Raw genomic sequence first — 27,599 nt, forward strand, 5'->3', positions numbered from 1 at the left:
ATAAACTGAGTGGGTCAGGTTGGGAAACATGGTGAGTACATAGGGTTTTCAACCCACAATAATATAATCATTATCTTTAATCATCAAACAATTAACCCAATTACCCACCCCATTATCTTCATTTAATCTTCCCTATAGATTTATCCTAAGGGTCATCTCCTACATTGTATTTACCACTCATCTCCTTGCATCATATTTCTTATATGTTTGTTCCTATGGACTTTTCCTAAGGATCATCGCCTACATCGCATAGACGGTACTAATTTGAGGATCACTCCCTCAATACATGTCCAATAAAGGCTAAGGTATCATCGCATGAATAGTACTTACAACATTGCCTGAACTTGTAACTTATAGTGAGGGTTAGAGTATCATCGCATGAATATGTATTTACAACATCGCCTGGACTCGTAATTTATAGTAAGGGTTAGAGTATCATCGCATGAATACGTAGTTACAACATCGCTTGAACTCGTAATTCATCACCTATAGGTTATGAGCCTGCTGGTGTTTCCACATGACTGTCTAGAATAGTTTGTGGTTGCCATCAATACTTTGGTAGATGACTACATTGCCACATTGTCGATCAAGGTTATGGTATCTCCTTTCATCTCACATCACCTATTTATCATCACCTATCTATCATCACTTAATTATCATCACATTTATATCGTCAATTATCGCTCATCACCTAATTATCATCACCTATTGTTTCCCAATATATATTTTATAAGTATAAAACTACGTACACAGTTTAAAGTACATAAACATATATAAATCGTTCATCTAGTATAAATATCAGGAACACAAATAATATGCAGAAATAACATGTAATTTATATTAAATACTTCATATCTATGCGTAAGAAGAAAGTAACTATGCACTCACTTTAGTAGCGTAAGTTGATAAAATCTAACTAGAAACGGTCGGCGGTTCGTGATCGTCGGGCTCGGGACGCGGAATGCCTTCAGTAAATGAGAGAGAGAAAGAAAGATTAGGTGTAAGAAGAACAAGGGTCGAGCTTGATATTTATAGACTTCCCAAAACATGTCCACGTCGTGGACTTGATGTTCACATCATAGTGCATGGCTAAATCACTTCGTAGGCTTGTCATTTGCGTTCTAGCTTTGAAAGGTGTCCGGATGACTTTTCCACGTCGTGGACTTGATGTCCATGTCGTGGAGTCTTAACACATCACTCCTTTAGACTTACCACATGTTTTTCTAGCCTCGATTAGTGTCTTTGACTAGTTTCACGTCGTGGAATTCTTATCCACATCATGGACTTGAGGTGGCTAGGGTTTCTGCCACGTGTTATGCCCTCAGACAGCTATATCTTCATATGGTCATAACTTTTGCATACGAGCTGCATTTTTGACATTCTTTATATCCACGCGTATGTGGAGACATACTCTACAACTTTAGTTTAGGTCACTAAGGCTAAAAATTACCTTACCGTAAACTCACTTTTTATGATTCTCAGTGTCATACCGGTTTTGTCGCGAAACTTCGACATGTCTTAACTTCTTCGTTATAACTCGAATTTCGGAGTTCTTTATATGTATGGAAACCTTGTGAAATACTAAAACATAGTTAAGATTATTTATTCTAAATAATACTCTATCAAAAAGTCATTTTTAACGCTTATAATCTCTAAATTAAGTAGCCCGAATATGCGGGTGTTACAGTTTATGGACAATAGAGGCTGATAAAGAGGCTAAAACTTGGGACTTAATGACATTATATAGGGATTGAACCCTAGAAATTAGGGTTTTGAGTCTAACCATGTACGTTGGGCGTATCACCTTGTATGTTGTGCGTATATGCATGCCTCCGTGTTCCTTGTGATCCGTCTACGCCCCGTGTACACTAGGATTACACCCATCGTACTGCCTCGACTAAGCCCACTTATAAAGGCCCAATACACTAAGCCCAAAAGAACTTACAAGATTTATACAATTAAATAAATAATACCTTAGAGCCATCAGGTGTTACAATTCTCCCCCACTTGGATCAGACTTTGTCCTCGAAGTATTTTGCCCCGAAAAACTCTAGATAGTGCTCCCTCTTCTCCTCCTCAGGCTCCCAAGTCCACTCTGATCCCTTATGGTGCTGCCACTACACCTTCACCAGCTCGACTACCTTGTTCCTCAAGGTCTTTGTCTTTCGACCAAAATCTCCACCGGTCTCTCAATATAATTCAGGCGGTCGTCCACCTAAATATCCTCCAATGGCACCATTGAGAAATCACCCACTAAACACTTCCGCAACTAGGAGACGTGGGATGTACAATGAATCTAACTAAGCTCGACCAAAAGAACCAAACGATAAGCAACTCGGCCCACCCGAGACAAAACCCTGAATGGTCCAATATACATGGGGCCTAGCTTGCCCAGCTTCCTAAACCGGATGACACCTTTCCACGATGACACCTTCAGGAGAACCATATCTCCCACCTGGAACTCCAAATATAACCGGCGTCTGTCAACATAACTCTTCTGCAGACTCTGAGTTGTCTGAAACCTGCTCTGAACCTGCTGAATCAGCTCAGTGGTCTTGAGTGCCACCTCAGTACTCCCCATAACTCGCTGACCGACCTCACCCCAACAAATCGGGGTCTTGCATTTCCTCCCATAGAGCATCTTAAAAAGAGGTCGATCAATGCTAGCATGATAACTGTTGTTATATGAAAATTCTGCTAAGGGAAGATAAGTATCCCGACTCCCACCAAAGTCCATCACATAAGCACGCAGCATACCTCAAGAGTCTGGATAATCCGCTCACTCTGACCATCGATCTGCGGATGAAATTTTGTACTAAAATGGAGACGAGTGCCCAAATCATCATGAAACTGCTTCCAAAATCTGGAAGTAAATCGAGCATCCCTATCTGAAACGACTGATATCGGCACCCCATGACGTGCCACTACCTCCCTGATATAAATCTTGGCCAACTTCTCTATAGATATACTCTCCTGGATCGGAATGAAATGTAAGCTCTGAGTCAAATGATCCACGATGAACTAGATAGAATCCGCTCTGTGCCCAGTCCTGGGAAGTTTCATGATAAAATCCATAATGATGTCTTCCCATTTCCATATGGGAATCTCTAACGGTTGCATCTTGTCGTGAGGTCGCTGATGCTCGGCCTTAACTTTCCTACAAGTCAAGCACCGCTCCACGTACCATGCTACATCCTGCTTCATGCAGGGCCACCAATAATCAGGACGAAGATCCCTATACATCTTCGTCACCACGGGATGAATGGAGAATCTCGACTTGTGAGACACCTCCATCAGAACTTGGATCACACCGCCCCAATACGGAACCCAGACTCTCCGATGCAAAGTCAACAATTTGCGGCTATCATAATCGAAGTAAGCCACCTGACCCACAATATGTCCGCTCTTCCGATGCTCTTCCTTCATAGCATCAACCTGTGCCTCACGGATCCGCTCCAACAATGGAGTAATCACGGTCATCCTCAAACATAGGTCTCTGATCAGAATCGCGACCACCTTGCAGTTGAGAGCATTTTCCACCACATTGGCCTTCCCCGTATGGTAAAGGATCTCACAATCATAATCCTTCACCACATCCAACCATCGACACTGCCTCATATTCAGATTCGGTTGATCAATCAGGTACCTCAAGCTCTTGTGATCCGTGTAGATGATACACTGGACCCTGTAGAGGTTTACTGCCAAATCTTGAGGGAGAACACCACGGCCTTCAACTCCAAATCATGCATCGGATAGTTCGCCTCATGAGGCTTCAGCTGCCTCGAAGCGTAAGCGATCACGCGAACCCGTTGCATCAACACTGTCCCCAAACCTATGATCAAAGCGTCACAATAAACCATGAAGTCATCAACACCCTCCAGCAGGGTCAAAATTTGCGCCTCACACAACCACTATCTAAGGGTGTCAAAAGTTGTCTGCTGCTCAGGCCCCTAGCAAAAAGTCACTGACTTCTTGGTCAGTCGAGTCAAGGGAACAACGATCTTGGAGAAATCCTAGATGAATCTCCGATAATAACTAGCCAGAATAAGAAAACTTCGAATCTCAGATGCAGACCTCGGAACCTCCCACTGCATCACGGCCTTGACCTTGGCTGGATCGACCAAAATACCCTTCTGGTTGACAAGGTGCCCCAGAAACTGCACCTCGCGCAACAAGAACTCGCACTTGGAGAACTTTGCGAAAAGTCTATCCATCCTCAATGTATGCTAAACTAACAGATCTTCATCATTCTTCTGATATTAGTAAATAACAACATAGGAAACTATTTCCCTTCTTGGTATTCGAAAGGGAGAAAATAGATTCGACATCCTATGATTGTGAGAAAAAGATCTTTGAATTTGATAAAGTTCCCAGTGATTCTTATGCATATGGGATTGTTAAAATATATGATTTTTTAGATGCTAATGAATTGGTACATATTGTGAATGAGACCTTGACTAAGACTGGACAAATCGAAATTTTGAAAAAGACTGAAAATTTGACATTTGACCCTCAACACAATTTTGCTGATATCGAAGATAATTCTGACAATATTAGTGAGATTGAGGAAGAGGAAATTATTGGTTGTCTTAGTTATCTGTCATTAATGTCTCTTCGATAGCCAAGGGTAAAGAAATTTGTAATGATTCATTGGAAAAGGTTATCACTGACCAACCCTCAACATTGAAAGCTCATGATTATGATTATATGGAAGTCAAAGACTATGACAGTGATGGTGACAAGGACGAAACAACTATTTCCAGAGTTGTTGTTGATCAAGTTTATGAGGAAATAAAAAAATTCGAAAAAGTGATGAAGGAAAAAGGTCTCAATTATCTCGAATCGAACTCAGTCGTATATTCATCTTTCAAATGCACCGATGATTTGGAGTTTCCCAATCATATGTTTGTCACTACAGGAAATGGAGACAAAGTGAATCCTAAGATCAACAAAATTGTTGATGATGACAACAAAGGAGTAACAAAAGAAGGGTTTTTCTCAAACCAAAGCACTGTCGAAAACACCTTAAACAATAACTCATCTACTCTTCAAAGGCAAAAACCAAAATGAATTTGGGAAGTAAAAAGAAAAAAAAAAAGCAAATGTTGATAAATAAACAAATGAACCAATTTCTCAAAATCAAAAGACAAAAACACAAATTTCCAAAGAGAAATTCAAAAAGTTTCAAAAGAAAAAGGAATTTCGATGTCAAAAGCACGAAACAAAATCTATTGGAATTATGTCAAGTCTTTTAAGAAACAAAAAGCTTTTCACAAAAGTTGTCTAAACAAAAATCGACTAAACAAGTTAAGATTTTTCCTCAAAATAAGATATTTGATCAAAAGAAAACCACTCAAAAACAAAATGGTTTGTTAAAGGGTTGATCTGAAGTTCAAAAACTAGTTCGAAAACCAATTGTTCACAAACAAAGAAGCGGAAATTTTGTTCAACACTAACGTCCAAGGAATTTTATTCCTAATTCTCAAAATGAAAGGTTTTCACAAAAAAAAAATTCAAAGAAATGGTTTTCATCATAAAATACAAAGAAATTTTCATCAATCTCAAAGCCAAAAGATATTTTCGAATGTACAACAAGTTTTTAATCAAACATCAGTCGGTTATACCAAACATTTTCAAATTCGATATCATAGCCCTCCAAAACCATCATTTCCAAAAAGAGATTTTGAAAAGTTGGAAGTTAAAGGAAAGAAAAACGAACTGTTTAAACCAACACAACCTAGCTTTCCAAATCCAGATTCGAAGCAGAAAGTCAAAGCTTCATTCGTCAAAGGGAAAACTAAAATGAAGAATATAAACCATTGGCTCAAAGGAAAAGGAAAGCCATATCAATCAGGAAAGTTTTCTTAAGAGAAAATCGGGTATGCTTACGAAAGCTACTTGAACGAGCCACAAACTGATAGTTCGTCTTTATTGGAATCGAATCCTTCAATTCAAAAATAAAAAGAAGTTCCCAAAGAAAAGGTTAAGGCATGAAAAACTACTGATGGAAAAGGGAAAGTCAGTGTCGAACCTAAACCAATGAATGATTTCATTTCGATACCTAAGTATGTATAAGTTGACTTGATTGATAGTCTGAAATCAAAGGTTCAAAGTTGGGTGTTAGGATCCTCATTTCACTATGCATTTTAATTTAATAACCAAGGACCCAAAAAGCCTTGGAAAGTTTGCGGTCAACCAGGTGGCATACGTCGGAAGGAAAATCTACATGATTTTAGAAGTTTAGAAAATGTTGGATTTGTGAAGTTTGGAAATAACCAAAAATGCAAGGTTAAAGGCTATAGGAAAGTTACGAATGGAAAGTTTGCGGTCAACCAGGTGGAATACGTCGAAGGTCTTCAACACAACTTGATAAGTGTTTCATAACTTGTTGTAGGCACTGGTAATCAAGTAGTCTTCGATGATGATGGAAGTGTCATCTAGAATAAAGCAATAAAAGAGGTCATGCTTAAGTCTCAGAGGAAATGTGATATGTTTACACTTGACATCAAGCCAATCGTCGGTGTTCCCTCTGTTTGCTTACTTTTGAATGCATCATCTGAACAAAGTTGGCTGTGGCATCGAAGACTGACTCCTTTGAATTACAAAAACCATAACAAATTAGTTATAAATGATCTTGTACATGGCCTTCCTGTTTTAAAATTTGATAGCGATTCGTTATGTACAGCTTGCGAACAAAGAAAGCAACATCGTTAAGCCATCTCATCATTATCGAATCAAAGATCATCGAACTGTTGGAACTTATTCACATTAACCTTTGTGGACCTTCGACTTTGAGACTCTCAACAAGAAGAGGTACATCTTGGTCATTGTCAATGATTTTTCAAGGTTCACTTGGGTTTTCTTTCTTCATCAAGAAGTCTAAAATTGCCCAAGTGATGATCGATTTTATCAAGAACATCAAGCTCGGTCTGAGAAAGAAACTCTGAAAGATCAAAAGCAATAATGGCTCAGAATTCAAGAATCAAGTTCTTGAGTCATTTATGGATAAACTAGAGATAACGCATAATTTTTCATCTCCTTACACACCATAACAAAATGGTGTTGTCGAAAGGAGAAACAGATCTTTATGCGAAGCAGCAAGGACAATGTTGACCTATACAAATTTGCCTCAATATCTCTAAGCATAAGCAATCTCAACAACGTGTTTCACTCAGGACCGATCATTCATTCATCACCATTTTAACATCACTCCGTATGAAATCATCAACAATCAAAAACCAAATGTGAAATTTTTCCATGTTTTTGGTTCCAAGTTCTTCATAATGAATCTCAAAGATAACCTTTCGAAATTTTAGTCCAAAGCTGATGAAGGGATGTTCTTGGGATATTCTCACCATTCAATAGCATATCGGATGTTGAATAAGCATACAAGGAAGACTGAAGAAACTTTTAATCTGACTTTCGATGATTACTATGTCGAACGTGTCGATCAAACTTCTGAACAGAAGCCTATCATTACAGAAACAAATGATGAGTCTGCAATAGCTAATTCTTTCGATATTGATTATGAATTAATTTTTGGTGGGCAATAGATGCAGAAGTTTATGTTGATGATAATCAGATTCCTGAAGCATCAAAACATTATGATGATTCGACGGTGACTCGGGAAGATGATGATTCTCATTCTACCTCAAACTCTCAAGTGAATGTCAAACGTCAACCTGTGTTGCAAGGTGATCAAGTGGATGGGGCACTTGAATTCGATATCACAAAAGCATGTCAATGAGTTTAATGTTGAGGGGGAGCATGGACATTCGAATGTTGATGTCGAGGAGGAGTATGGACATTCGAATACCGATGTCGAGGGCGAGCAAAATGGATTAACACCTAATGTTTCAAATGCACAAACTAATATTTTTCATGATGTGTATGATAATGTGTCCGATGCAGGTGAAGGTTCTGAATCTGATGAAATGTTCGAAGATGCACCTTTTGATCCTGCATATCCACCTCTAAATAGATAGACACAAAAACATCCTAAAGAACAAGTTCTTGGTGATCCTCAAGCTGGAGTTTTGATAAGGGCTCAACTTCGTGCTAATAATGAGGTACTGAATGTGCACCAAGAATATTGCATGTTTAATGTTTTTATTTTGAAAATAGAACCGAAAACAGTTAAGATTGCATTGGAAGATCCTGATTGGATTGTTTGCATGCAATCTGACCTTGCTGAATTCGAAAGAAATAAGGTTTGGAGACTAGTGTCAAAACGTGATGATGTTTTGGTCATAGGCTTAAAATGAATTTTTAAAAATAAAACTAACAAAGAAGGTAATGTTGTTCGAAACAAAGCAAGGTTGGTTGTTAAAGGATATTCGAAACAAGAAGGTATTGACTATGATGAAACCTTTGCCCCTGTCGCGAGACGCGAGGTTGTTCGAATATTTCTTGCTTATGCAGTACACAAGGACTTCGATGTTTACCAAATGGATGTCAAATGCGTTTTTCTCAATGACGTATTAGAAGAAACTGTGTACATTGAACAACCACCAGGTTTTGTAAATGATAAATTCCTTAATCATTAATTGTTATATTCTCGATAAAGCTGTTTATAGATTAAAACAAGCACCTCAAGCCTAGTATACAACTCTCTCCAATTTTTTTGAAACTCTCTAAATTTAAACAAGTATCTGTTGATCCTACTTTATTTCGAAAGAAAGTAGGGGATCATTTGATTAGTTCAAATTTACGTAGATGATATTATTTTTGGTTTGACTGACCTTTCATTGTCAAGAGAATTTAAGAATATGATTGTGACAACCCGAAAATTTCTAGCTTGCATTCTTCATTTTTTATCAATAATAGACTCGTTTTACTATCTTGTAGTACCATTTAGGGTCTATTGGAGCATTCTAAACGTGTTATAATCAAGGTTGGAGTGTGGAATTGGGTTAACTCAAAGTGTAGGAATCAAAAAGAGGCCAAACACTCCAACACATGGAGTGTGCGGCCACACCCTTGAGTGTGCAGCCACACACATGTGTTTGCGGCCTCAAACCTTTCCCAACCGCACACTCCACCTATATATACCACACTTAAATCATTTTTGAACACTTCCTTCACTTCTTCAAGCATAGAACACGAAATCCTCTCAAGTATCATCCATTCTCCTTGAAGATCTTCATACAAGGTACCAAAAACACCAAGAACACCATCTGGCCGCACACATGGCAGCACACACCATCTGGCAGCACACATGGCTGCACACAGGGCCGCACACATGTGCTAGCAGCACACTAGGCCGCAAACCTGGCCGCACACACACATATAGTGTGTATTTTGGCCATACACCCTCTTGTATAGCCTTATAAACCCTCATACAATCATATATGATTGTAACACTTCATTATAAGTGTTTACTAGTCCCTAAGGTGGTCCCAAAATCATTATTCAGTCGTTCATAACACTAATTATATTCATATATATGCCAATATATGCTAAATAGGATTCGCGTGTGTACTCAAGCCACCACTTGATACTTAGCAACTCATCCAACGTTTTCATCAGAACCACTCACTACAAGTGAGTTCATACCCCTTAATCAATGTTTTAAACTGTTTTTAAATGTTTTATGGGGGAGGATACAAGTAGAATTATGCTAATTATTATATCAATCACATGTGATTAATAAGCAGCATTCAAATGATTGGCTACTCATTAGCCATTTTACTAAACAGTTTCCTTCAAATGTCTTTCATAAACACTTTATATGTTTAAAACTCCTTATTTCTCTGTACATTTTACTCTGTATATTACTTTTCAAACTTATTTACAATTGTGATTCAAACAAAAGTTTCCTTATACTAAAGTTGTTTTATCAAACCCATGCCTTCAAAACATTTTATAAATTGACATCAAATCGATCTTTTCTTAGATAATAATTATGTTCAAAGGTTTTACAAAACTTATTTTATGCTTTTATATTATAAATTTCATGCCTCTATATGTATAGTTATATAAGAAATGTTTAAAAGACTTAGGACGGCTATCCACCCTATTTCCTTTTCGCGCTTGAGATGTGGTCTGGTGGGATATCGGGTACTCGTCCGAAGGTCATTTAAATATTAGTTATATAACATATATACATATATAGTCATAAAGGTCCTTCCAGTTTATCCCATGCCCTTGGGTAGCAAGGGTATACATCCATGTCCATACGTACCAGATAGATTACTAGTAAACTACCATATGGGTAGTTTAGGAACATACTAGAACTATTACTAGAACACAATATCATACTATGATTCAGTTCATTCATGAGTCGATACTTACTACTATGTGAACATATACAACTATACTAGAGAGAGGACATATACAACTATACTAGAGAGAGGACATATACAACTATACTAGAGAGAGGACATATACAACTATACTAGAGAGAGAACATATACAACTATACTAGAAAGAGAACATATACAACGATACTAGAATGAGTACATTACTATACTTGCTAAATAGAGAGCACGTACAATACTAGCTAGAACATTACAGTACATTACCATACTACTACATAGATATGGTCACATGATCATATTTACATGAGTACACTTACAAGAATTACTAGTACATTTTATATGTATAGATTCTGTTATATAACCCTCATTCTTATCTTTACCTTGTGATTCAATCACATAATCGACGAGATAGAATGGATTTAATATCCTAGTACCCAAGGATACATTACGGGACTGACCATTCCTAAAATCTCTGCTAGCTACAGAGGTAAAAGCACATCCACAGATGTCAACGGTTGATACCATTACAGGTATACTTTTGGGGACTGACTATTCCTATACCCAGCTGTTAGCAACAGAGGTAAATGTACATCTACGGATGTCTTCGGTTAACATTGTTAGTTGCCCTTGTTCCAAAGGGTAATACTAATACAGCTTGGTCTTGGTAGAAGACTACATTCAAAACAGTTAGGTCTTGGTAGAAGACTACATTCAGAACAGTTAGGTCTTGGTAGAAGACTACATGCAGAGCAGTTAGGTCTTGGTAGAAGACTACATTGAGATCAGTTAAGTCTTGGTAGAAGACTCCTTTTGTTACTAATAGGAATCATATGGATTTATAGGGCTTTTCAAACGTTTACAGTTGTTTTACAAACATTTTCATACCTACAGTTCATTTACAATTTCAATACTTATAATTCGTATACATACAAATACTTACATTCAAATACATACAAGTATTTTCATACAAATTAAGACACTAAAATACTTATGATCTCACAAGCTTTAAAGTTGATACTCTCTTTCAAAATTACTTGTATCCTCAAGTCATCATAGACAGGTACCAATGCAAGGATTAAGGAAGATAGAGCTCGTTCAAGACTCATCTTTCATTTTGATTTATTCATTAGTGTCTATTATACATATCAGAATACACTTGTATTAACGTTATATTATTAATGCAATGGATGATGTTGTTGCTTGTTTACTACTTTTCATTGTTGTGATACTGTACATGACGTCCTCCGCCCCAGAACGTTTCCGCCGTTCAATGGTTTTGGGGTGTGACAATGATGAAAAGCCAATTCGAGATGAGTATGATGTGTAAGATCAATAATTTTAGGGACTGAATATTCATCAAAGCAGGGATGGAATTTTCATCAATCAAGAGAAGTACTCTCGTAATCTTCTTGAGAAACTTGGCATGAAGAATAGTTCGAAATTGAAAGTACCAATGGCAGTCGGCAGGTGCTTAGGACCTTCGTTGGATAAGTACGCTGTCAATCTCACGTTGTACATGAGCATGATAGGTTCTTTATTATACTTAATTGCTTGTAGACCTGATATTATGTTCATTGTTTGCAACTGTGCTAGGTATCAGTCGAATCCCAGAGAACCTCATCTAACAGCTGTGAAGAATATCTTTCGATATCTCAAAGGAATTATGATGTGGTGCTTGTCATACCCTTCGAAGACTGGTTTCTTCATTCAGGTGTTTTCAGATGCAGACCTTGGTGGGTGTTAACTCGATAGAAAAAGCACAAATGGTAGATGTCAACTCTTAGACGGGAAGCTTGTCAACTGTAAATCGATGAAACAAACTTGTGTTTCGATTTCCACAGTAGAAACATAATATGTTGCTGCAGTAGCTTACACTTCTCAGGTCATATGGATTCAAACTCAACTTCATGATTACGCAATCAACATGAAAAAGATACCTTTATGTTGTGATTCACAAAGTGAAATACACATCTGTCACAATCCCGGGCAACATTCAAAGACAAAGCACATAGCACTTCGATACCATTTTATCAAGGATCATGTCAAGGATGGAAATATCGATGTTCATTTTGTCAAGATGACGAATCAACTTGTTGACATTTTTACAAAGCCTTTGGATGAGAAATCTTTTCTAAGGATTTTGTCAGGTTTAGGAATGCTCGATGCAAATATTGTTCCAAGTTTTTCCTCATTGTGAAACAACAATTAGTCGAAATACTTCTGACAGGTTCAAAAGTTATTGTTCATCATTCAGTGTTCGACCCTCTTTGAATTTGAAATGCCTCTAAATGGTTCAGATCAAAGTTCGTTGTCTGAGAAAGAATTGTTGTCCGAAGTACACTGTTTGGAAGTCGATACTTCTTACTTCGAATGCTTGGTAGCATTTTACTATTTTTTGTTTTGTTTTTATAAAACAAAAATACCAAAAAGAATTTTTTTCATTTTGTATTTAAATTTCAAAAACACAAAAATACCAAAAAGATTTTCTTTATTTTGTCTTTAAATTTCAAAAGGATTTTCTTATTTTTGTCTTTTAATTTCAAAAACAAAAATCCAAAAATATTTTCTTTGTTGTTGTTTTGTGTGATTAATATTTTTCAGTATATATCTCAATTAACATATTGTGGTAGACATTGCTTCGTGACAGCGGGACAGGTAAAATTTTGAATCTTTGCACTAGTTAAGTGTCCCTAAAAGCATGTTGTTGTACGTTGACTATAATCATCATAGACTCAATGTGTTTCGAAGCCTTAATGGATCACTCACTACGAGGGTTCCTTCCCAATCAGGCAATATTCGCATTAGTCAACAAGCTACCTTTCTTTTCTAATTTTAAATTAATAGATTTATGCTAAGTCCATATCATTCGCATAGGTACACAATGTTTCTTAACCAATCTTTTTCACCAACTTTATTCTTCACGATTCACACACTTCACTTGCATATCCTCGACATCTCTGGTAGAAACCAACCAGAATGTAGATACTGCACAAGTCTATGTTCATGATCCTGATTCATTTTTCCGTGATGATGGTAAAATCCAACATTCCCAACTAACAAGGAATTGACAGTGAACTATGTTCAAGATTTTAACGAAACATTTGTTTTTGTACCAACATTCAATATTCAAAATTGTATATCTTTCATTATGCGCGGTCTTGATAAAATGTTCTTTCACCAAGTCATTTTTGCCCAACAAGATCCAATTTTTATTTTTCTTGAAATATGGTTTCAGTTTGAATATCTTTTCGAATCTTCGTCACTTTGAAATATTTTCAATTTTACTTGTTCTTGACTATACTGGTCGTACAAGTAATTTTGCTCATTTTACTCACACTTATGTTAAGTTGTAGTTTTGAACAAAATTGAGCCTACCTTCGAAGCCTAAGTAAAAACAATCCATATGATACTCATTCACGAGTATTCGATTGTACTTCACGGGATATAACACAAGCAGTTCGATATCTCTCTTGATGTCGAATGAAGTGATCTTTTCTCAGGATCTTACTGCTTTTACATCGAATGTATATTTGATGTCACTATTCGCATTTTTTTTTATTTTGGTTCCTGCTATTTCTCCGGAACACATTTGCACAGAAATCCTCGAGGTCTTGGGTAATACCAACTCAAATCTAAATTTTGCAATCTTGGATATGATTTTTTTCTCATCCCAAAAGCGAATGAGCCCTGCCTCGAAACAAATGTCAAGTGACGGTTCTTATCCTCTTGGGGCAAACGAAACGCCTGTCGGATGTGACAGTTTGGTTCTTTCACGGTTTTCAAGGGAAAAGTGTTCATCACTTTTTCAGACGTGGCGACTTTTCCGAAAACTGACCCACTTTCCAAGGATTCACGTGGCAGTTTTTTATTGATGGATGATTCAAATTCAAAATTTGTGTAGGCTATAGAAGGATTTTGGTTGTCAAAATTATAGACTTTATGCAATCTGATCTAATTTTCCCCCAAATATTTTCTTCACGATAATCATCTATTCTTCAAAACCTTAACAATGGCTACACCAAATGGTCATGTTGATCCCGCAAACACCACTGATGATGCAACATCATAACCGTTTTTGAAGATTCAAAGTTCAAACTATCGTGTTCAGCCTGATGTCTCGAAGTATCCAGATGAATTGAAGATGTTTATTGTTTCTCTCGATCATTCCATTCTTTCAATGGTTATGGTTGCTTCTTTCTCTATGCCCATGACATGGTTATCATTGGTTGGTTCTACGACCGTGTTTAACAAATCCTCTAAAGTGGTGACATTTCGACTCTTGAATGACAATAAGTATAAACTCACTTATAGGTCACAGGAATTAGCCAGTTTTGAAATTAGTGGTTGTCTCTAACAAGAAGTACAAACTCACTAACATGTCAAAATTAGTGGTTGTCTCTAAAGTGGGTCATCAACCCCCACTCACAGGAATCAGCCAGTTTCGCAAGGCGTCATTACCTTATATTTGGAACTTCTTGTTTGGGATTTTTCTACGGTATCTAACAGGTCGCAACACTGGTCTAGACAAAGCAAAATTGGAAGTATATGCCATGATTTCAGGGCTATACTATGATCTTAATGTGGATTACGTTACTTAATTCGGGGGGGGGGGGGGGAGGGAGTGCGGAACAAGTATTTATCACACCAATGTTTCAAATAATGTCTCCTTTGCGAGGTATTGGAGCTTGATTCTGCAAGATGTGTATGAGAAAGAAGGCACTCTGGTTCCATTTGATGTTATGAAGGTAGAGTTTACAATCTATCAGCATCCTAAAAGTGTTAAAGATGATCCGATGTTATTTCTTGTTGTGGATCGAATCCCTGATTCCATGTTACGAAAGTGGGTCCGGCTAATCCTATTATTGTTGCTTATTTTCCAACAATAAACCCTAATGAAAAAATAGGTGTTTTGTTACCAAAAGGGACAAAAGGTACTTTGAAGAGTGGTAAAGCTTCTAAGAAACCTAAGAAGGCTGAACAACCGAAGTCAATCCTATGCCAATCGAGAAGGAGGTTATCAAACCAGTTCAAGAACCTTTTGTAAAAGATGTTCCAAAGGAAGTTGTTCCTTCAAAAACAGGTGTTATTAAACGAATCATTGAAGACGTTATTGTTGAGCCTTTATCTTCACCACCGGAAGGTTCTATTTCGAAGATCAGGAAAATTCGCAAACCCCAGCTCAATCGAAGGGGTGTGAAAATTCATGAGGTTCCAACTCTAGTTTCACCAGCTTCGAAGAAACGAAAAGCACATGAAGTGGTGAAAAGATACAAAAGAAGAAGAAGCAGCTGGAAGATCCTCTTGATGAGGTTGTTGTGGAAACGGATTTCGAAAGTGGGAGTGATAAATCTCTTATTCGTCAAGAAGAGCTTGGTTTTGGCTTCAAATAACTACAAATGGACTCTTCATCTAATTCTACCTCACTCGTTCTATCTTCTACCCTCGAAACATCCTTTGTTGATACTTCAACTTCTTTGCCATTTTTCTCTTTACCAATTCCATATTCATTACCTTCTTCCACCATATCATCCACTTTTTCCAACATCGTGCATCAACCCATTACTTCACTTTTCTCATCCCAATCAACTGAAGGGGAAAAGACTGTTCTAGACAATGAACAAGATGATAATGATGTGATGGTTTCATTTTCTGAAATTCAGTTTGACCCAGGAGAAGATAACATTTCTAATCATGTGCTAATGTCAGGGAAGCAATTCAAAATTCTTAATCATAAGTTGAATTCATTGCTGCAGATTCGGATAGACGCAAGGAGTCAGAATTCAGTTTCTGGGATAGACGTGGATGTGATGCTTAAGTCACAAGAACGTCGATTGAAGTTGGTCATGGAAAAGATTGAAAGGCAACATGAAGATCGTTTGAAGCTTCATGTTAGAAATTTGAGTATGAAGTCAAGAAACTTCAAGATGTAGCCAAAGAATGTCATGAATTGTTTGTTGAGGAAGTTAAAAAGGTGGATGAGCCTGTTAATTTGAAGGTGACTGAATTGAAAACTGATATGACAAAGCAAGTGGCCAATCTTGATCAGAATTACTTAACTCTTCATACAAACATTGATGTAATTGCAGCAACTGTCACGAAGATTGTGGAGTCTTATAATTCGACTTCTACTAAGTTCAATGCCAAGACAGAGTCTGATTCAAAAGTGTTTACCATGATGGAGGACTTTCTGGGAAGTCTAAAGGAATCATTGTCAAAGCTTGATCTGCCTAACTAATCTACTGTTTCTCAGGATTCGATTTCGAAGATGATTTATTCTCTTGAATTGAATCTCAAAGCAGAACTGGGTCCTCTTCTCAACTTATTACATCTCATGCCAATCAGCTCCCCATCTATGAAACAAGTGGTGAAAGGGGGAGATAAGGGGGTTAGTTCTTCGAAGGATCCAAATCAAGGAAAGGTTGTGGGGAAGGTTATGTCAACACAAATTCCAACATCACTTTCTGTTTCATTAACAACTACTTCAACTACAACAACTTCGAGACCACTGACTAAAGGCGTTGTCATAAGACAAAGTGAAAGGGGATTGAGTACGAGTTCGAAGCCACCACCTTCGAAATAAGAAAAAGAAAATAAAGTTAAGGGTGTCGAGATCAATCCTTCAGAAGAAGGAAAGAAGAAAGCTTTGGAAAATGAAATTAAGAAGCAAAGACAAATAAACAGTATACTGCGGAAAAGACAAAGTGACCCATCATACTTAAACAAAGGTGATCCATGTAAGCAGTACTGTTATGAGACAATTAAACAATCTCATCTGGTGTTATGCATGATTTTGAAAAGATTCCAAAAGAGAGTAATGAAATCGGAAATAATGATTTTAATCAGCTGGATTTTCTAATTAACCACATGATGTTCATCTCTGCTCAGTATCAATTGGTTGCTAAGTTTGAAGATAAAGATGAGTTTAAGAGATTGAAATTGAGGTTTCATGTTATTTTGGGTAAGAAGGAAGAGGAAGTATGGTCTTTGGTCAGAATTTTCAAGGTGTTGAATATTTCCAAAGATACTCTGTTCGAAGGCTTGTTACAAAACTTTCGATACTATGTGGTCAGAGCAATAAATGTTGCTTGTGACTTCTCAGTGGTAGATTTTCCTCTTATGAATCTTAATGATCTCATCAATGTGGCGAAAATATTAAGCTCTGTCGACGTGTCGAAATTGCAAGTGAACAATAAAGAAGATTTCTTGATAGGTTTTGCCCATATCAAACTGTTCATAGATCATTATTATGATTGTCTAGTTATGACGGATTTCGAACTTGCTTTGGCCATGAATAGAACAGTGATAGTGCCACAATCGATGTTGAAAGGACAAGGTAGTCTCATGAATTTTGAGGATGAAGAGATTGTCCTTAAACCTTTTGGTATAGTTTTTGTTGGAAAGAATAAGCAAAACAAGGTGACAAAGTTTTTATTTCAAGTTTTTGATGTGGAGAGGTACACGAACTCTCAGTATACGAATCTTCTTGTTCATCTTAATATTTGCAAGAGGAATACAGCAGGAGATAAGGTTAAGATACGAAAGATGATCATCTGGTATACGGAGGTTTGCAGAGTACTTCATCAGGCCGCGAAGATGCTAATGACATAGATTCAACACTTCTCACAAAGGGGGAGATTGTAGAGTTCGAAGTATGTTGAGAGGTGTTGAAGTACAGTTAGACCTGATTAGATTTGAAGTCTGTGTATTGTATTTCGAATATATATATATATATATATATATATATATATATATATATATATATATATATATATATATATATATTACATAAGGCATTGATTAGAGTTCGAAGGTATCATATCTAGTCCTTATGTTTTTTATGCATGTATGTATGTCCCTATAAATACGGGTATGTATAAGGGTAAGGGTAACTTTTGTATTCTCATGAGAACAAGAGCACTTTACTCTTTCAGAACTCTTGTACTCTTACATATATAATCAAAGAGCCAAACAGATCTTATTTAAATATGTGTTCTTAAATTATTATGTAACTACAGATATGCTTGACAGTATATGGTTGAAATAGACCGAATGGGATTGCAAGCACCCAGATATGCTGAATGGTATCTGTTTGAAATAGACCGAAGGGGTAGGCAAGCACTCATATATGCTTGGCAGTATGTTTGTTTAGTATGTGATATTTTATGGGAACTCACTATGCTTTGTGCTTACAGTTTCAGTTTATGTTTCAGGTACTTCCAGTTCGAAGGGGAAGGGCCCAGCCTGATCGCACCGCATCACCCTATGGTTTCCGTATTTAGAGATTTTCGGAATTTGTACTCTGATAACTGATGGGTATTATGCAAAACATGTAATCCTATGTGTGCATATAACCCTAACTTTTGATCTACGTTTTCTCTAATTGTGCATACAATATGAACAACAATGTAGAAACCCTAGAACACTAGTATATAATCAAAATACACAACTAGATCTATTGAAACATACATTGATTGTTATATATCAATAACAATTCAAATCCTTAGCATTGTTGAGGCTTTGAAAGCAAACTTCACAATTGTCACACCTCTAATGGGTCGCACCCAATACTAGCAATGAATAATGACTAGGGGAGGAGAGAGTTGCAAAATTTCAGCTAGGTATTCCAAAGAACAAGTGGCCGGAAATCATAGGATAACAACCCTATTTATAGTGCAGTCAGGAAACCCTGGATAAACCCTAATCCAAGATAATCTTAAACCGGGTAATTATCCACATTCCTGTTTATCTACTAAATACTATTCCATAACCCTTAGGCCATAAGAAACCATCCAAGGCTCTACGGAGGATTCTAGATTGTCTTTTGCTCAACTATTGAATAATTACAATTCATTCCCTGCACTTTTAATTAATTTTTTTGATCCCAAAACTATTTCCAATTAATTTCTGATTAAATACTAATTAAATGTTACTATTTATAATTAATATATTATCTTCATAATAAATTAACAAATCATTTATTTCAATTTATTAATCAAATAATAAATCAACATCTTTCTCCAAAATTATCCTATATTGTTGCTAGTCTTAAGGGAAACGCAAAAGGACTGTGCTACTATCAATTTATGTACATACAAGTTATAGTTATCGGCTTAGACACCTAATCCAACAATAACATGTTACTGCCATACTCTTTTGACTATTTTGATATTAACATCATATGATTTAAATGAAATTAAAAACAAAAATTTTATCCGTATTTTTGGGACATTACATAATGGATAAAGTTGGAAAAATTATCAATTATGAAGCTATCAAGTGCCAGATCTAATGTTATGAGGCTTGATCTGTAAGGATTAAGCTCCTAATGAAGAAAAGTCTTTCTGATCGAAACCACGACATGGCCAAGGAAGGCCCACAATGTGGTGGTGCGTTGCAACACATCTGTTTTGTCTGGCGTGGCCACATTGCGGTTAAGAATTCGCCACAGCGCGGTGACCGTTGAGCGTTGACTTTTTTGATCATTTTGACTTTTGTTTAAACTTTGGTAGAATCAAGTATTTGAATGGTCTCAATTTGTTATTAGGTAGCTTGGGCTAGCTATTTTTTGTTGAGGTAGCTGTTGAGCTTCTGTTAAGTAGTCCAGGTGAGTCTTCTCATTATAATGTGCAAAATGCTAGATTGTCTTTGTAACTCCTGCATGTATGTTGGGCGGGGCCCATTATGTATGTTGAGTGAGGCTCGTAATGCATGTTCGGTGGGGCCCGTTATGCCAGTTCTGTAGGGCCTGTTATGCATGTTGGGTGGGTCCCATTATGTATGTTTGGGTGGGGCCCGTATTAGTATGTGGTATCTTGGGTGACTCGGTAAGCTTCGTGCTTACGGCTTTAAGTTTATATGTTGCAAGTATTTTATCAAAACAAGGAAGAGCAAGGCATGATTTCATCGCATCCATTGGAGTTTTCGCACTATCGTTTTATGATACTCTTATGTCTTGTTTTGAAAACTACATTTGGAACTATGCGGATCTTTTTATGAAATGGATTTTGGTTGGTTTGATTATGTGAAATTGAAACTTTACTTTATATTTTAGAGACATTAAATTTTGTATCTTTCTCGTAATTTTGTCTTTCAAAAAGTCTCCAGTATGTTTTCTCAATGGTTTGTCATCGTTATGCATATTGTAGTAAGGTTTATCCTTCATTTGTTACTGGCATGATTTTGTCTTGCTTGGTGCAATGGGCGTGTGTAGGATTACCATGCTAAATCGATGCTAATTACGAATGGCGCCAATGATGTTACGTTCTTTCGTCGATCGCTTTTAAGCATCTCATGTATTCATCATGGTTGGTTGTGATTGGTTAAGGTTGATCTTAGTTGGGTCCTGACAACATAAACAAGACATCAGGATTTATAACGGGATGCATTCCAATATTGCTTTCCGATGTTTAAGTCAGTAATAAGTTGTTAATTACAACCGAATCACGACAGGAGAAAAAGAGATGATCTTATAGTGTGAATTGCCTTCGTATATATAGGGGGTTCTCAGAGAGAGTGGGTACCTTTTTTGTCTGGTTTTCAGTTGTATTAATTGATTTACATATAAATTGTATTGTGTACTTTTATATTTAATCTATCTAGCATATTTGCACATAGGGCGTGATTTCAGGGATATGTTTTGTGGTTAGATGAAGGTCTCTGTCCGATGTGTATATTCCTAGCCTTCTATCTAATCAGGTAGGTTGGGTAGTGGACTTTTTTTGATAGGTAACCAGGCCGCCATTTTTGCTCATTTGCTAGGTCGGGTACCCCATGAACGTTGATGGCCTCATCAGGTGCTTTTAAAGACATGAAAACATGATACTTGACTCTTGCACTACAAGTCAAGATCCTGATACTTCGTGATAAGGGTCAATTGAAGAAACAGTTTTCAAGTTTAATCATAAGGTTATATGTTCTATAGTGATTACTTTGACAACCATATCTAATCTTTATGCAATACCAGGGTTTTCCGAAGTATTTAGTTATATATAGTTGACAATTTTCTTTGTGAAAGTTATCCAAGAGTGTGCTATGTTATCATATTAAAAAAACTATTATTCATGAATAAAGAATTATTTTCAAGAGTGTTTGTGTTGTTCTTTACACTACTATTATTTAATTGTGTGGCAAGGGACCAACAAACGAACTTTTATTGTAGTTGATAACTCTTTTTTTATTCACATTTTTTTGTATACCCGTGCATTTTGGTAGGGGTGAGCGCGGTGCGGTTCGGTACGGTTATTAGCCAAAACCTCACCACTAACCGCAAATACGGTTAATCCATTTTCAAAACCGCTTGATGCGGTTATTTTTGCGGTGTGGTTAGACGGTTATTTTTGCGGTGCGGTTTTGTTTTTTCTGTGTTGCGGTTATTAACCACATGGATTTGGTGTGGTTATTTTGTGTGGTATCTAACCACAGTTTGGAGCTCAAACGGTTTTAAGAGTTCAAACATATTACTTGTAATAATAAAAAACCATAAAGTATAAGACAATTAACTTAAATCACAAACAATTAATATCTTAAAAATGTCAAATCAATAGTAATTAACAATAAATTTCTTAAAATTGTTTAATTTCACCATTTTTCAAAGTTAAAACATAACAAAAAACCAACACTTTTGTCTTTTAGTATTTTATTCATCTTTCATTCATGAAACTTGTCTTATTTTTAATATTTAATATATTAATAATTAATAAAAAAAAGTTGTATATAACATATGCGGTGCGGTGCGGTTTTTTTGCGGTTTTTGAAAGCTAATAACCGCACCGCAAATTTACGGTTTTTGAAAAACTGAAAACCTCACCATCGGTTTTTATTGTGGTTGCGGTTTATGCAGTTATTGCGGTTAATTTTAGTTGCGGTGCGGTTTTTGCTCACCCCTACATTTTGGTATTGAAATTAAAATATTGGACCATCATGAATTTGCTGCAAAACCATGATCCTATAATTTCAATGTACATCTAAATACAAGGGCCATTTTGTTAATTTTGGTTATCCAAGGGTTTTAAGTGAAAAGTTTCCGGTTCTAATACCCCATTCAATGATTTATTCATTACGCGAAGCCGACCAAAATCGCCGGAAACCCAAGAAGAAAAAAAGGGGTGGAGCAAATTGGAGCGATGGGAGAAGCCAATACATCATCAATCGACGACGATTTGCTCCTCAAGAACTTCTACGCCGAAGTGAGCGAGGTTGAGCGCGACAATGAAGTCGCTAGGTATCCCTTCTGACCTTTTATCTATATCTTTCCTGTCTTATATGTTTTTGTTGTTTTATTTCTCTAATTAATTGTACTGTTCACATTAAATTGTCTTGGTTTTGGAAGTGTCTATGGATGCCATGAGTTGTATTTGAAATTGAGGGTAAAATGTTCTTAAAGGATGAAGTAATCGTTGTTAGCAGGTGTTATTGATTATCATTTAAAACTGCATACATACAAACTAGTTGCTCGTTTGATTGGATAGGTGTGTGTATATATGTTTCCTTAGTGACATGTAGGATAAGTAATAATGCTTGTTGAACACTGTAAAATATGCTAAATTCAACATGAGAAAGTCATTTAGAACCCTAAGTTGAACACATAAAACTTCTTTTTTGACCTCGATCTGGTTTTGCATCATGTTTCTGTTGAAACTGTCTATGGAGCTTCAACTGATACTATGTTGCATACTTGCATCGGAGATTAAGTTATTACATGTTAACAATTGAAATCATGAATGATGTATTTTGTTTCATTGCCAACCTCATTTAAGATTAGAACTATAACAAATAACAATGATGGATTTTGCCCAAGGGGAACAATATTTAATAGTATTCTAAAAAGCATATATTGGGGTGTTTCTTAATAAACATTCATTTGTTATTTAGCATCTTTTCTAAATAGAAGGGTAAAAAGGTCATTTACTCACATTCATACGGTTCATTTAGTCCAAAAAAGAAACAACTATGTGTATACAATACTACCTCTATAGTCTAGAGAAACATCATATTTTGTTTACTTCATGTCTAATACAACTTGAGGCTTTTATATCATTAATGACCTAATACATGGTTTTTGAAACAACAATTTTCACAGGATTCTTTCATGCTTTAAGCTAAATGCATTTGAGTATCTCAATCTATCATTCGATTCATCTCCAGAAGAAGTGAAAAAGCAATATCGTAAGGTGATAACTTTTATCCATATATTGTCTCCATCAATTAAGATTCTCATTTTGGTGCTTGAAAGTTCCTAAAATTGCCATTTTTGACACCATTAATAATCTGTGCAGTTATCATTGCTTGTCCATCCTGACAAATGCAAACATCCCCAAGCAAAAGAAGCATTTTCTGGTATGTATGATGAAAATTTTGATAGCTTTAGTTTCATTAAGGTGTTTTTTTTATAGTGATGTTTCTTTTTTACTTAATATAAACAGATGAACTTAATAGGTTAAGTGAGAGGAGAGTGACTTTATCTATTAAGACCTCATGTTTTACTCTTCTACCCCTAACCAAATTCTCCTTCTTTTAAAAAAAACTATTCAAACTCACTCATTTTCTTCCCTATGAAATAAGATTTAGCCCATTCTTTCTCCTACCCTCGTCTTTTTCCCAAGTACAATTAGGTATTGTTACATATTCTTATTCATGTAGTTAAATTTTTAAATTTTTTTCTATCATAATCATTTATAATTTCCGTCTATAACCTAATCCTCAAATAAACATTCAGTTATTATATAGCATCACATCTAGACAGAAGGGTAAAATCGTCATTTTCCATTTTCAGATTGTTCATACAATAACTAAAAGTGACTTATCTTTTATATGCAGCACTTGCAAAAGCTCAACAGCTATTACTTGATCCACAAGAAAGAGAGTATCTTGTAAACCAAATTAATGCAGCAAGAGGTTTGTAATAAGTAATAACCCTACATTTTTTTATTTATTTCTGTTCATGTGTTTAAATTTAATGTCTTTCTGTTGCATCATATCTGGCATCTCATGATTATTGGTAGTGTATTTGTAAATTTGTAATGATTGTTCCATTGTATGTTTTATAAATAGATAACAATTAACAATTAATATTGCCATGATCAAACAATATCTCTAAAAGAAGCTTTAATTGAATGTTTATGAGGTGTCTGACTTAACTTTTTAGAAATTTTCCCTTGTAAGTTGTAATATAGAAATTTTTTACTTCATTTTCTCATGATTATATTAATAATCTACTTTGACTGAATTTGCAGAAGAACTTAGAGCAAAAAGGAAAAAACAACTGAAGAAAGACACTGCATCTAAGCTTAAGTCACTAGTTGATGAGGTAAAGTAAATAATTTAATTTCTCATTCATGTTAAGATCTCCAATTTATTTAATTCACAAGAAATTGATTTTCTAATGCTGTATTTTTCATTTTTTTAAAAAATACTGTTAAGTGTTAACATATTTTGGTTTTCTGAAAATGTAGATGTATGCAGATTATGATATTATATTCTTATTGTTGTTTGAGTTTTTTTGTAGGGAAAATACGAGCAAGAATATGAAAAATCAGATGATTTTCAGCTTCAGCTAAAATTGAAGGTCCGGGAACTACTAACTGATCAAGAATGGCGGAGGAGGAAAATGCAGATGAGGGTATTTTTGTAATTAACCTATTCTTATTATATATGAAAATGAAAATATTACCAATGTACTTTCATTTATTTGTTTATTACAAATTACAATATATATATATATATATATATATATATATATATATATATATATATATATATATATATATATATATATATATATATGCTTCTTTCGTTTCTTTCTATTACAACATTCTACCTTGAAAAAAATGAAAAAGCATAATGCTATAATAAAAAAGTTTAATAAATAAATGCATTGCTATTTCTTGTTATAATATTATTTAGAATCTTTTAACTCCAAGAAAATATGTTGGAATTTGTGTAGATTTCAGAAGAGGAAGGAAGATTGAAGAAGGATGAGGAAGAATCCAAAGAGATGTGGAAAAGAAAGCGTGAACATGAGGAGCAGTGGGAAGGAACAAGGGAAAATAGGGTTTGTATTTCAATATTTGGATAAATATTACAAGAGTAATTTACACGAATGGTCCCTATGGTTTCGGTTAATTTGTATGCTTGGTCCCTAACTTATTTTTTTAACTCGGAAGGTCCCTACTATTTGTTTTTGTTACGTGCTTGGTCCCTACTAATTGTTTTTGCTATGTGATTGGTCTCTGGCTTACCTAAAAATACTATTATTTATATATGGAAAAATGGTGGCGTAGGTAAGGTAAGATTAGGGGGTGGGATTGGGGGTGTGTTTATTCAACTAAATTAAAAAAATGAAGGGCAAAATAGTTTTTTTAGTAAGACAGGAACCAAGCGTGTAACAAAAACAAACAGTAGGGACCTTCCGAGTTAAAAAAATAAGTTAGGGACCAAACGTGCGAATTACCCCAAACCATAAGGACCATTAGTGTAATTTACTCATATTATAATTAGTTCAAAAATATTTGACAAAAATGACAACACACTTAAGGAAAAAATAGAGTAATTACATTTTTGCTACTTTACAATAAATAAGGGTTTGTCCACTTTTAACCCTAAATCGTTTTGGCTTCCTTCCTATTTGAACCAGGTTTCCAGTTGGAGGGACTTCATGAAAGGAGGAAAGAAGGTAATTTTTTTTTTCTTCCATTTTTCCTTTTTTTTTTGTTAAGTTGAAAAATAATTACATCATGTGTTGATTGTGAGATGTGAAGGTGAAGAAAGGGGAAATTCGGCCACCAAAGCTTAAGACAGAAGACCCCAACAAGTCGTATGTTCAAAGGCCTGTAAAACGAGGTTAAAGGTGTTAAAATTTCTCACTTTTTACTCGAAATATGTAACTTTAAAGTTGATTTAGTGGTTGAATATACAACTTTGTAACTTGGAATTGTTTGTAGCGCAGTATAAGAATATTGTATATTGCAATTTATGTTTGTTTCCTTCTTGTTAATATCGAATAGAAAGGGAAAAATCCCTAGTTTAATCTCGACAATACACACGATAAGATATATCCATAACATGAGTGGACCAATGTGCGTAAACTTGGGCTTTATTCATTTAACGATTCAGTACATGGATGTCACTCATTTAGAGGTAATTATAATGTTTTCAGATAATGTAATATTAATATAATTTGTTTAAATATAGATAACTTATTTAAAGATATAACATATATCAAATTATTTAAATGGTATTGTGGTAATTAATAAGATACTCGACGAAGTTGTACCTATTGCAAATTTAACACTTTTTTTTTTATTCACGTGAATAGTGAATACCGTAACAGAAGTTCATGACAAAGTTGTTCCCATAATCTTTACTTACTTAAAAGAGAAATGGGTAGAAAACTTTTGTCTACAAAACTGATTATATAAGTTAAAGTTGGCAAATTATCATATATCTGGAATTTTAGGAGTGGGTGTGGTGCGGTTTGCATGGTTTTTAGTTGAAACTATATCGAAAAGTGCATAGATCAGTTTTTAGCTTCGTTTGGTTTTTGTGTTTGGTGCGCTTTGCAGTTTTAGCTATGGTTTGGTTTCAATGTGGTTCGGCTCGGTTTATAAACCGCAATAGGTATGGTGTGGGTTTAAAACCGCAAAACGGATGAACTATAGTCATGGTCCATTGATTTTGAAAGCACTGTGCGAAAGTAAAAATGAGCCCCTAAATATATATATATATATATATATATATATATATATATATATATATATATATATATATATATATATATATATATATATATATATATATATATATATATATATATATAAAAGCAATAATCAGTAATATAAATCAACATATATTATAAAATTAGTTAAAACAAAAATTGTTACCAATAGTGATCTGTTACTAATCATAGCTTATATTAAAGGATATGGACCTTGTACGATTGTACACATGGCCATGGTTTGCCCTGATTGATTATAGTCATTTCTTTAGGCTTATAATTAGTCGACCACAAATATAAAAGGGATTTATAGCCAAGTCGGCCCTGATTATTATCATATTTCGTAAGTTTTGAAACTTTGAAAATGAAATTCCACTTCCTGGCTTCTCTTTAGTTAAATGTAATTAAAAAAACAAAAAAAAAAAAAGTGATATTTTATAAATATTAAGTAGGTAATCTATATTATATTATTATGTATACATTTACAAGACCATATGGTGTGGTTTGGTGGTACGGATTTTACGAGTTGTGTGCATTAAAGACTATATAATGGTCAAGTTTTAGATATTGACAAAAAAACAGAAACAGTTCAAACCAGACAATGTTTTAGACTTGGGCAGGTAGTTAGT

The 27,599-nt window shown here is 35.3% G+C and overlaps 1 protein-coding gene across 1 annotated transcript; it reads left to right on the top strand.

Annotated features, from left to right (window-relative positions):
* The first annotated feature begins 22,312 nt into the window (after nt 1-22,312).
* Nucleotides 22,313-26,250, top strand: LOC111885022 (J domain-containing protein spf31). Its single transcript, XM_023881318.3, has 9 exons — nt 22,313-22,479; nt 23,338-23,428; nt 23,534-23,594; nt 24,075-24,152; nt 24,491-24,564; nt 24,763-24,876; nt 25,201-25,308; nt 25,891-25,929; nt 26,015-26,250. Exons 1-9 carry the CDS (start codon nt 22,382-22,384, stop codon nt 26,099-26,101), a joined length of 750 nt encoding a protein of 249 aa, XP_023737086.1. The 5' UTR covers nt 22,313-22,381; the 3' UTR covers nt 26,102-26,250.
* Nucleotides 26,251-27,599: the final 1,349 nt, after the last annotated feature.

Source organism: Lactuca sativa, chromosome 3 (genome assembly GCF_002870075.4).
Source record: "Lactuca sativa cultivar Salinas chromosome 3, Lsat_Salinas_v11, whole genome shotgun sequence".
Lineage (NCBI taxonomy): Eukaryota > Viridiplantae > Streptophyta > Magnoliopsida > Asterales > Asteraceae > Lactuca > Lactuca sativa.